Source organism: Vigna unguiculata, chromosome 4 (genome assembly GCF_037176805.1).
Source record: "Vigna unguiculata cultivar grain cowpea cultivar isolate G323 ecotype 2 chromosome 4, ASM3717680v1, whole genome shotgun sequence".
Taxonomy (NCBI): domain Eukaryota; kingdom Viridiplantae; phylum Streptophyta; class Magnoliopsida; order Fabales; family Fabaceae; genus Vigna; species Vigna unguiculata.
In genome coordinates, this window is record NC_140795.1 from 1,130,592 (window position 1) to 1,143,610 (window position 13,019).

Here is a 13,019-nt window from a genome sequence, read left to right on the forward strand (position 1 = left end):
ATATTAAAGAAACACTTAATAAAATTACACAGAACAATAAAATAATTAATTCATCTGGTTTTCTTATTTTCTCTTTTAAATTTTAGCAATGTATTACATTTATATTTACCATTAATGATTTTATAATAATTTATTAATCAAAGATTTACACCATTTAATTGAGTAAAACTTGAACAAAACTTCACTTTCTTCCATTTAAATCCGACCAATAAATCTATAATTAACAATTTGCTCAAATATTCTATATATGGTACATGTTTTTTTTTATTTTTTTATAAGAGGTGAAAAATATAACTTTGTCAATTCTTATCTTAAAAATATAAATTTTAATTTTAAATATGATGAAATATCTTTATTGAATTCTTTCTTCTTGTCATACATGACCTATTTATTATTTAATACTTTCTTATTTTCATACTTTTTTTAAATGGTTAATTGTAGTAAAATTTTTCTTTTATATTTATATGTACATTTCCTTTTTATTATTGTTTTTATTTTATGATTTCAAATCCTTAAATCACAAGTAATTGAGTTTTAACTTTTAATATTATTTTCGGTTTTCAAATATTTACTTTGTATACTCTGAATTATTATTATTATTTCAATTATACTCTTTTTTTCTTTAATCTGAACTATTTATGTTTTTTATTTAAATAAAAAAAAACTTGTACAATGCATTAAATACTTAATAATACGTTACATGTGTAGTACGTTGAATCTTTGAAAAATAAAATAAAATTGTCATCCATTTTTTTTCAATTATTGTCACAACAAAACCGTGAAGTTTAAGATTAAAGAAAACTTCAAATACTGTACTTAAACGGTTGGATTTGAGATATGACAAAAATAAAATTATGTTTATTACTATTTATTGTTATGTTTATTGATATCATACTATATTTTTTATTAAAATTAAATACTTATTATTATAATAGAGATTGTAGTAACGAAAAATAGGTTCCGTATGATTTTAATTTAAATTATTGTTGAATAAATCAATATATATATATATATATATATATATATATGTTTTTATTGAATAAAATTTAAAAGATTATTTTTTAAATTACACATAAATAGTGTATATAGAAACATGATAATCGAATCGATTGAAAGGAGAATTTTTAATAGTAAATATTAACTTTAAATTATGAATAAGAAATTCCTTCTAAGAACTAGTATGACTTTTCTTATAATTTATATTGTCATGTAATTATAACAAGTTGTTTATTATATTTTGATATCGGACATCTAATGTTTCGTGATGTTGATTGAATGATTATTGGATATGATTAAATTATGGTAGGATTAGTGGTTAATCAAGAAATGATCTATCAATTCTTTGTAATTAATTTAAGCTCTATAGAAGACTTTGACCAGGGATATGAATGAAAGAATAAAGGAATTTCTTAAATCATTCATTATATGTTAACTTATTAGAATTTGACAATTATACCATATACTAGAATTAACTTATAGATGTAAAGATGAAAAGAAATAATATATTAACCTTCTAATGATTTTCAAATAAAAGATCCTTCATGAGTAACCACTTCACAGAAACACGGTCTTCAAAATCTTTTTTTCTAAAATGTCTTTCGTTAGATTATTCACAGAATATGGAGTTCACGAACCAAGAATTAGCAGAACATGATCAATCAAATCAGTTAGATTAGAGGTATATACATCTCATGCGTGAGACTGATCAACTGAACATGATCAATCAAATCAGTTAGAGGTATATACATCTCATGCGTGGGACTAGACATTAATGGTTAGTCCAATAACGGCCCGATAGGGGTGAAACTATATGTCTAACAAACACAATAAATATCTTTAGGATAAACTTTAACCATGACCCTGATACCATATTAGGAAATGAACTTTAAGCCTAATTCAACCCCACAAAATCAGCTTATAATTACATCAAATTATCTTATCTTTAGTCGATGTAGGACTTCCAACAAAATACATAATTTACCTAAAATAGATGATTTTTGCGGTATGCATTCAAAAGTGATTTTTTATCCTTCTATACTCCTCTCCTTGCAATTTCATTGAAATTGTTGTCCACATTTTTTATTTATATATCTGTTGAAAAAGTATATATTTTGATGTGAAAGCAAAATTGAAGTAGAGATTCTTTGAGAATTATGTGCAAGATATGCACAGAATCAGAATGGAGTTAGCACTAATAATCAATTGGAAGATACATAGCCTTTTATGATCATTCATGTTTGATATCTAATAGGATCCACTTCCACTCATCATCTCTATTAACTATTTTGTCTGCATTACTCTTTTCACTGATTGACATTAATACAGCTGTTTTTCCATCATTTGCCTCTACAAATTCATTCATTCATAGCTTTAACACTCTGGACATATATGTTACCTCGTTACGGAAATATTCTAAAAGTAGCTTTCTTTAATATCCATTCATCTCAACCTATAAACAACATGCACAGTGTTCATTCTGTTTTTGCTCATAAAAGAAAGAAAATAAAACAACGGTGTTCAAACTTTTTCTGCACAATCCAGCTTGGCTATCACCAATTATAGAGTGAAAAATGTTATGTGTCTTCATTATTAAGGTTATTGTTTGTGTTAGTCAAAATTGTGTCAAAAATAAGAGACACTTGTTAAAGTCATAATCTAGCAGATCAAGAAAGTAACCAGATTAAGAAACTTTTTAACAGTTCATGTGTATACCAAAACTTCCCTATTTGTCAAAGATCTTGAACTTAACCGTTGATTAACTTCCATTCTGCACGTGCCATCTCCAAAGACTTTTCTTGCTTGATGTGTTTTCTATTTTCATTGCCTAATCTTTGTCACTTTCACACGTGAGAAACGGATTTCTCACTGGCTGCTTGGAGCAGACTTTTTTATGAGAGATAAATGAGAATCTTTGACAAAGAACTATTGTTATTATCTTCACTTTTTTTTTTTTTTTGAATAACATCACTATTCATCATCATTAATGAAAGAAGAAGTTCATTATTCAACACACACACAATATACTCAAACTATATAGTTTTAAATTTTCGACCTTCATGCAAATACTATAAGAAAATATTTCATTAATAACCAATTTTAGTAATCAAAAGTCGTTAGTTACTATAATAATCAATTTATATACCAATTTACAAAAATAAAAAGGTATTGATTACTAAAATAATCACTATTATAAATAAAAAATTATAATTGGTCTCTAAATTTTGTTACTAAAAAAAATTGATCATTAAACATTAACTATTAAGGTTTTTTCTACCAAAGAAATTTATTTCTAGATTAGTCTCTAATTAATTAGTGACTAATTTAACGACCAATTTTAAATTTTTATTCATAATAATGACTATTTTAGTAATAAATTATTTTTTATTTTATAAATTAGTATCTGAATTGGTCACTGTAATGACTAACAACTTTTTTAATCACTAAAATTGGTTATTAATGACATTTTTTTTTGTAATGAAAGCTAATAAAGTTCATTCTTCATGAAATATGAGATTTTTTCTTTCTCTTAAGCACATAAAAAACAATTTTATTTTATATGTAAACAAATATATGAAACAAAAACACCTTTCTTAATTACCAACAACATTAATATTGATTTTGTTCTTATTCAGAAATCGGTGATTCTGACGATAGGGAACAAAGGGCCAAAGCCACCCTGTCCCAATGAAACTCCACCACCACTCACAGATTATAAAACCAAGAAGAAAAATATTTTTTGCATATTTAGTTTAGATTTTGTCTCACTTGAGTTAAAGCGAAAAGTATTTTGATTTGATTAAATTTCTATACATTTCATGTTGTACTTGCATAACATAAGCTTTTTCATCGGCATGGCTACTAAAATGGCATAGCTCAGCTGTACTTTGATAAAGTTCTCACGAAATCCACTTTTTGCACAGTAATTTGCTAATATTTTAATCTTGGTAAAGGTTTAATGTATGTTCATTACTCAAGTCTTTATGTAACTCACAAGGAGCTTCTTAAGTAACTAAATTTGAGCATAATTAGAGACTATGAGACTCTCAATTATAAACAAAATTTAGTTTATAGAGAAATTATTTGACCTTTTTTTTTATCTTATTTTCTTCTTTTACAACTATTTGAGAAAACAAAAAAGTGTCCAACTACTTCACAACATGTGTTTGTTAAGATACACATGTTAAGATATTTGTAAGAGAATCTTAATATCTTAAGTGGTTGATTTTGATTTAATAATGCTACAGTATGATGTTCTTAAACATAAAATTGAAACAAAAGTAGTTTTGGATGACCTTTCTACTCAACATGCATCCAAATTAACATTGTCGAAGAAAAGAAAATGAAGAAGATATATTCAATTCCGTATGATCTTTTCATGATCATTTCAGTAGCATTTGTCACATATGGAGCCTTGAATTCATGAAAGATTCCAAACTAAGAGAAACAAAAATCAAATAAAATAAGAGCTATAGCTATCAGAAAAAGAACTTCTCTTGAGTTTCTTTGATGATTTACGTTAAAAGAGAAGTTTAAATTTGCATTGCTTTTATGCAAAGAGTAGTCAATATCTATATCTTCCATGAAACAAGAGTATGAAACTTTAAAACAAACACATTGGCTTGTTCATGTGCTTTTTCAATTCATAATTGTAAACAAAAGCATTACAATTACTAGAATTTTTTCACTCTTTCCTGTGGCAGCAGATCAAAGAGATAGTCTTAGCTCCAAATCTGGTTCTTGAGTGTCACTTGATTCAGAGTTCTGACTGCTTCCACCCACTGAACCACTTCTACGCTTCTTGGTATCTATGTGTTGTTGTGAGTCCTATATCATTATTCAAACCAAACCACCATAATGAAGATCATTGTGAATTCAATGATGGATTCTCTATGATTACAATATCAATGAGATATAAATGTTGCTTACATATAGGTTAAGTAAAGGTCTCGTTTGAGCAGTGGAATTGCCATGTTCCCATCTGGTTTTGCAACAAACAGTTTAACATATAGTCTAGAAATTCTTCAAGTAATAAAAAAGAATAGAACAAAAATCCAACAACATTTGCAGTTTAGTCATATGAATCAAAAGGGTCTATATAATAGGTTTGAAAAGTTGAAGTACCTTGCAGTATTAGTTGGCTGAGAATCTCCATATCTAATGCTTGTTCTTTCATACTCGGGTAGGGACATCTGCAGAGACAAAAAACAGTGTTGTCCAATTTCAAGATCCACGATCCAAACTCACTCTTTCAACATTTATATATATATATATGTATATGTTTGTGTGTTACTACTACACTCTCACATGGACATGTTGGAAGCAGCAGAAGAATTATTACTTGTACAACATTAGATGTGAAAGTAATCAGCAAAACTGTAACGACAAAGATGATTTTGTTTGAATGACATTTTTTTGGTTCTTCTGATAACTTTTTGTAGCCCCAGATGCTTTTCAATTAGCAGAACACCCCAACACAACCACACAACTACACAACTACACATCTACACAACCCTAATTACCACTAACCTTGCACTGTCATATTCAACCAAACATATATATATATATATATATAAGGAGAAAATTAATTCAGATTCAAAGGGAAGATTGCTAGGGTTATGCAATGGTAATTAGAGAAATAAAGCATCTTGATCAAATTGCTTTGGGGACAATTTGACATATATCTATTTGTTTTCTGTAGTAGTTACTGAAAATTATGAAAAAGTGTGTGTGGCTGTAGTAGTGGAAGATGTTCACTGATAAAAGAGAAAAGAAAACCGAAAAGGAATAAGTTAAACACATGTGAACAAATAAAGCTAAGTGTAAAATGAATTGGGATCGGTTGAAGAAAAGGCAAAAACTATACACATACATACCACAATGTTGTGTTGAAAGCCATAGGAAGCTGAGTACGAGGTAGATGAAGAGGAGTAAGAAAAAGATGATGAAGATGGTAGCGATGAATAGGGTGTTTGCAGCGTTGGATCTTCCTGCATGTTGACCAGGATCAATGAACAAAACCCTCCGAATCCAAGCCAAAAAGAGTGGCAGTTTTTGAGAGTTTTTGAGAGAGAAGAAAAAAGGGTCTTACATTGGTGAAGTTAGAAGGGTAAGGAGCGTGCAGAGGAGGATGATAAGCACCACCACAACCCATTTGGCCATGTAATCTGATTTTCTCCAATTGAGCAACTCCTAATCCTCTCTGTGGTTGCTTTGGCTTCTCTTGATTGTTCTTCTTCCCTTTCCTTGAAGAAGAAGAAGAAGAAGAACCACTCACTCTTTCATTTCCCATGTTTGCTTCTCCGAAATAACTTCCATCCATGCTTCTTTCTCTTCTCCTTTTTTCTGGCAAAAAAAATGGTTCCAGCACTTAATTTCTGGGTGAGAAATCAGAGATCTCGTGTGGTCTCTTTTAAGCTTCTAGCAAAACTGAGGAATAATTGCATCGCTGGATCAGATTGTGTATAGATTTCAATGTTAAGTTATATATATACGCCTAGATTCTATGCTCCTTATCTCTCCTTTCTCTACCCTTCAACTTCATTTTTTTAACGCAATAATGATTACATTTTTTATTAGTTTTCTGCCCCATTTGTTATACGGACTTTGGAGACTATCTCTGAAAGCGATTGTCTCCCATTAAAAATGTTAAATAAAGCTGTATTGGAAGACTCTACGTAGCCACGCGCCACAAGGTTGGCTGCAAATTATCTATGCACATTTTCTATTCACATCTTTCTTTAATATTCTCCATAAAATAATACACCTCTCATTGAATATTCCAATATTTTCTTTTCCTCACTGGTACAACGATGTTTTTCGGGTTAAATATGTTTTTTTTTCTTTATCTTTCGGTAAATTTTAGAATTAGTCCATTTCGAAACTTTAGATTAATTTAGTCATTCATATTTCAAAATACATAGATTTAATCTTTTTAATCAAATTTTATTAAGTTTATTTGACATTTCAAGTGCATTTTATAATAGTATTTGATTTAACAATAAAATAAAAATGTGTCAAACAATATAAACAATTCAAATACAATCCTGAGATGCGTACGAAACATCAAATAAACCTAACAAAATTTGATTAAAAAGACTAAATCCACGTATTTCGAAAGATAAAAGACTAAATTGATACAAAGTTTCAAAATAAACTAATTTCAAAATTCATTGAAAGTTAACAGACAAAACACATATCTAACCCATGTTTTTTCTCAATGTTAATTAATAAACCGTAATATATCTACGCATAGTAATAAAAGATGAAGGGTTATAGACTACGGTTGTTATAGTCTATAATTAAATATAGACTATGATTCTATTAAAATAACCGTAGTCTATTGCATAAGTAATTTAAAAAATGTTACAGTATTTTGATATGTTACGTCTTTCTTATGACTGTGTAACTTATGCGATTTTTGTAGTCTAGATGTTTGTTTAAAGTTTCTTTGTAATAAAGAATTGATTAGTGTGTGCTACGCTATATATGGAGAGGATGATGATGAGGTTGGCACTTCTGAGTCTCTTCAGCAATCAGCATATATAGCCTCCTTCTAAAGTGGCACGTAGGTCATTAATTTATTGTGTTTGATTCTTCTCTACTTGATGGGTATTTTTAGGGCCCTTTTATTATATTTTGATTACACTGATCAAAGTAGATTACAAAGCTTTGTGCACCAGCAAAAAAATATATATAAAAAGATAACAGAGCCTTAAGTAGGTTCCACTCTGCATGTGGTTTCCTAGTTCTCGGTCAATTTGTCTCAGCTGATAGTACCCTAAAGGGCCTTCCCTGAAAAGCACCAGCTGTAAAATTCCATATAATTACTAACTTATTGAGAAGGGAAAGTAATTAATAAATCATATCATCACACACAATCTTCTGATATATGTGTGTGTTTCAAATCTCAAAAATCTGAAAAATGTTTTCTTTTTCTGCAGTTTTACAACAGTTAACTTCTGATACACCGAAAGACACTGACATTCTTTTGACATCACTCTATTTTTTATTACCATTCACTACGAGTCAAATGATCATCAAATAATGTCAAACAACATTTTTCCTACGGTGAATAACCAATCCACCGAGTTAATTATATATGTTATCTTGATCTAAATCTGATAAAAGTAATAACAAATGAAAGGGTACATGAAGATTGAGATAGCTGAAACAATGTAGAAGTTGATGAGATTATAATAATAATGGGGTTATAATTAATTGTTTAGAGAGATAGGAAATGATGTAACTGAACTGTTTCACGCATGGTTTGTGGGTCATATTTTATGAGTTGTTTGTGTTGTGGAAAGTTAGAATATCCTTGAATTTGTTAGCCAGACATGTGAACCCATATATACAAATTACAAGAAACCCCACAAACCCCACCAAAAGTATGCTATTTGTTGCTTAAGCAGATGACAGATTTATAAACATTTACAAAGTGTTGTGTTATGGTTAATAAAGAGAAAAATGTGACTTTGTTGCTTTACGTTATTTGGGGATCTGCTTCCTTCTCTTTACTTTCTTTGCCTTTTCATTCTTCATCTTCTTCTAATCTTCTAATCTTCTAATCTTCTTGGGGGCTGATGGAATTGCTGACCTAAAAGCCACTGATTATTCTTTTTACTTTGTTTTTTATCCTCCATTTGCTGCATCCACTTAGAACTAATTGGTTGCAACTTCAGAATTGTTGACAATCAGATTGAACTATATACCTATCTGGGACCTCTACTCATTTCAATATTCAGTTTTCTCTTTACAATTACCATCAAACTTTGTTCTTGATGTTAACCTTTTTGTTTATGTTGTTAATGCATAGATTCAAACCAGGTCATAGTTTTCTTTTTCTTTGAGGATACCGAGAAACTATGATATACCGATATTTCAATTTGAATCACTTATTTATCATATATAATATTTTATCGATATTATCAATTAAGTATCTGATCTATAAAGAAGTAATACTTTTATGACGATAATAATTTAATTTTTTATTTTGATGATATTTAATATATATGATTTTAATTTGGATTCACGTAATAATAATAATAATAATAATAATAATATAATATTTATCATGTATCTTTAACAATTTTGATACATTTTTTCAATATACATAAGTTAGTACTGTATCTTATTTATTTAAAATAAACTTATTGGTGTATCATATCTGATATATATGTCGTATCCGTGATAAACATAGCTTTTGTTTTACTAAACAGTGGTAGCTATATTAGAACTCATCTTTTTTTTGTTAAGTTTACTTAACATTTCAAATGCGTTTCAAAATAGTATTTGACTTGACACTAAAGCAAAAATGTGTCAAACAGAATAAACAATTCAAATATAATCTTGAAATGTGTACGAAACATCAAATAAACCTAACAAAATTTTATTGAAAAAAACTAAATTTATGTATTTTGAAAGATGAATAACTAAATTGGTCCAAAGTTTCGAAATGAACTAATTCCAAAATTTACTTAGAATTACGGGACCAAAAACATATTTAACCCAAAAAATTACTAAGACTTCTTTCTGTATTGATCCAATTATAGTGACTTAAAGTGCTTTCTGTTAATAATTTAATAATCTGGCATTTGAAAGGAAGAATCAATGATCCTTTCACATTGTTAAAGCTCAAAAAATCAGTTTATGCAACAAAAGTCACTAATTGACACAGATCAAACCCTATTGGATATACTGTGTATTGAATTGCGTAAACAATTTGAGGAAAGAAAAATTATCTTTGGCATTCAATATGCAAAATTTAAAAGCCAGCCAAAGTCAACAAACGCAAGTTTCTTATTCCCGTTTAGTCAAATTTTATCAGCTACAGTTTAGGTTCCTGTAATTATGTCAATATAAAAATGTTTTGTCACGTTTTAAAAATAAAAGTATTTCGTTATAGAATGACATTAATTAATTAAGTTTGAATAAATATAATAATAGGCCTAATATTGGTGTAGCACATCGTAACCATGTAACTTAATAAAAATTGTTTAAATTAAACATTACTTGAAAGTCAGTTACTTAAAAAAAAACGAATTGTTATAAAAAAAGAAGCATTATTTGTTAACGAATGAAAAAGTGTGTAAAATATGTTCTATATTACTAACAATAAAATTATGTTAGAATAATGTGCTATATTATTAATTATTAAGAAAAATACGCCATTAGAGTAAATTACTGGCAGACAATTAATGTATTATAGACCCACATAATTAGTAACGAGTACACTATTATTATCAGAAGTTGAAACAAAATTATTGATAAAAAAATTGAAACAAAATTGATATTATCAAGGATCAAAATATGTTAGTAATGTTCAAAATTGGTTAATAAAACTCTTATTGGTAAAAATTTATCGAATGAAAAAAAATTTATTAATAATGTCTATCGATAATTATCAACGAATTTTTAAGATTTTGTTGGTAAAATCTATCGATAAACATCACAATTTTATTCATTTTCTTCTTACTCCATCATTCTTCCTCTTTCATATCCATTTACAACGATGGTAAAAATGAATAGAACTCACATTTTGATTCCACTCCAATATAATTTCCTCCACCCATCAAACATCATCACCATTCAACTCTAGAACTCCTCATTTCTTCATCATTCTCCACTCAATGCAATTCTCTTAACCAATATATCTCTAACACAACTTTAATATTTACACCACAAGTTCACCGGTCTTCATTCCTTAGAGATAAGTTATAAACCTTAATGTGAAAATATTAATCCATTATTTCTTGTTACAGAAGATTTGTATAAATGTTTAGAATGACCAAAAGAAATAAAATTATGTTTAGAATCATATTTCTAAGTTGTTCAACCATGGAAATCAAGTTCTAAAAATATTTTCCAATGTTTAGATACAACAAAAACAAATAACCAACCATGCAATATGAAACAAAAACAAATCACCGATCATACTATTTTAACTCAATTCAAATATATTTAATGTGCGAATTAAATGAAGAAAGTTGAGTTTGATATATTTAAAAGAATAATTAAATATGTTTTTGGTCCTTCAGGTGTAAGTGAAATCTGGAATTAGTTAATCTTCAAAACATTTGACCAATTTAGTTCTTCATCTTTAAAAATACGTGAATTTAGTCATTTGACAAATTTTTATTAAGTTGATCTGACGTTTCAAGCGCATTTTATGACAATATTTGAATTATTTACACTGTTTGATATATTTTCGCTTCAATGTTAATTCAAATATTATCATAAAATACGTTTAAAATGTCAAATAAAGTTAACAAAATTTTGTAAGAATGATTAAATCCACGCATATATAAAAATGAATGACTAAATTGATATAAAATATCGAAGATAAACTAATTTCAAAATTTACTAAAACTTGAAGGATAAAAACATATTTAACCCTTAAAAGAATTTATCTGTTAAAATTTCGACAAAAGCGAATTAGAATTTTGACACCTTTTTAACAGTCTACGGTAAAAATTTTCTAACTTTTTTGACTAAGTTTTAATCTTGGACTAATTCTTCAACAATAACAAATCTTGAATCACTTAGTCAAATATAATATGGTTTCAACAAGGATCATTATTTTGTATTGCGCGTGATACTAAGCATTAAGATAATCACAGTCTACTCAGCCATGATTTATTAACGGAAAACGTATTCAATCAAATCATGAAACAGGTGATTCAATTTTTTTAATTCCTCCCACTCTGCTTTTTCGCATATCATAATAATTTCATTTCTCAAACTTCTAATACATTTATGACACGTACGTACCCAGTTTCTAAAATCATGTTCAGGTGTCATTAAAAAAATACTTTCTTTTTTTCTCATCACAATTAATAAATTGGTTGGGTAAAGACACAATCTTGCGTCTCTTTCACTCGTTTACGTTTCAAGGTTTGATTTATAGCTCTAAGGGATAACAAAGAATAATAAATATTACACATTTATTAATTTTGAATTTTGAATAGTATTCATCCATGGAACTTGCTTCTGATTCAAGATGTTGAATGCATGCTTCATTAATTTCACTTTCACATTTACTATTTATTTGAACAAACATACATAAGCTTTAACTTTTACACGTAACGTGGGATCACACGTGTAAAACGTGGGAGGGGAGGGGAGGGGTAAGACAGGAAAAACCAATAGCTTATATATACTTTTTTTTATTTGGCCATACTCTTGAACATAGTTTTTAGTTTTTGTCTCATGAGTTGGAGATTTAAAGTTAATACCTTTTTGTTTTTGAACAATTTAAAAATTAATTGAAAGTTATAATTTTTTTTATAGTGTTTAAGCTGCTTTATGGGCTAATACTTTTGTTTACAACAGGATCAATACAATGTACTAATTTGGTACGAAAGCTATGAAAGTAAACTTTCACGAGATATGGAAAAAAATATGGCCGTCTGAATACCGATAAAAAAGTTATTAAACTTATTTACTAAATTGAAGTCATTGACAATTTTGTTTTAATTTTATATTTTAATTTTATTGAAGTTGTATCAATTTAATATAATACAATGTATTATGATATAAAATGAAGTAATATCAATTTGGTATGACTTTCGGTATTTTGTAATTTTCTTTTTAAATTTTAGTTAAAGTTGTATGATACAACTTTACCTTATTGAGTCAAAGTTGTGTCAAATTGAGATTATTTATTCACAATGAAATCGTATAAGATTGATATAATTTCTTCATTTTTGTAATTTTTTTCTAAAACTTGTATCATTTTAATAATTTTGAAAAATATTTTATAGTGTTTTTGTCCTTAACATGTCCTGGTTAATAAAAAGTACTCCCAATACTTTTTAAGAAAACAATCCAACTCTACACTATCACAATGCTTTTTATGTTTGACATTTTTTACTTTTTAATAATCTGATTTTTTAATGGGTGACACAAATATTTACATCGAACAAAATCTCTGACACACTAACACAAAAAATTCATTTTATGTCTGTGATTTTATGTCTGACCCACTAGAAGCAGACATAAAAAATGATAAGTGGCAAACT

At 27.9% G+C, this 13,019-nt stretch overlaps 1 protein-coding gene across 1 annotated transcript; it reads right to left on the minus strand.

The window, feature by feature from the left end:
- Positions 1-4,473: 4,473 nt before the first annotated feature.
- LOC114181565 (mediator of RNA polymerase II transcription subunit) lies at positions 4,474-6,480 on the minus strand. Its single transcript, XM_028068049.2, has 5 exons — positions 6,089-6,480; positions 5,874-5,987; positions 5,122-5,189; positions 4,927-4,978; positions 4,474-4,824 (listed from the first exon to the last, which is right to left on the minus strand). The coding sequence occupies exons 1-5, from the start codon at positions 6,317-6,319 to the stop codon at positions 4,705-4,707; spliced, it is 585 nt and encodes a 194-aa protein (XP_027923850.1). The 5' UTR covers positions 6,320-6,480; the 3' UTR covers positions 4,474-4,704.
- Positions 6,481-13,019: the final 6,539 nt, after the last annotated feature.

Coding starts and splice junctions, on each gene's coding strand:
- LOC114181565 (XM_028068049.2), bottom strand. CDS start 6,319: ATGGATGGAAGTTATTTCGGAGAAGCAAACATGGGAAATGAAAGAGTG. Junction 5,988..6,088: donor ACCCTTCTAACTTCACCAAT/GTAAGACCCTTT, acceptor GTCAACATGCAG/GAAGATCCAACGCTGCAAAC. Junction 4,979..5,121: donor CAGCCAACTAATACTGCAAG/GTACTTCAACTT, acceptor TTGCAAAACCAG/ATGGGAACATGGCAATTCCA.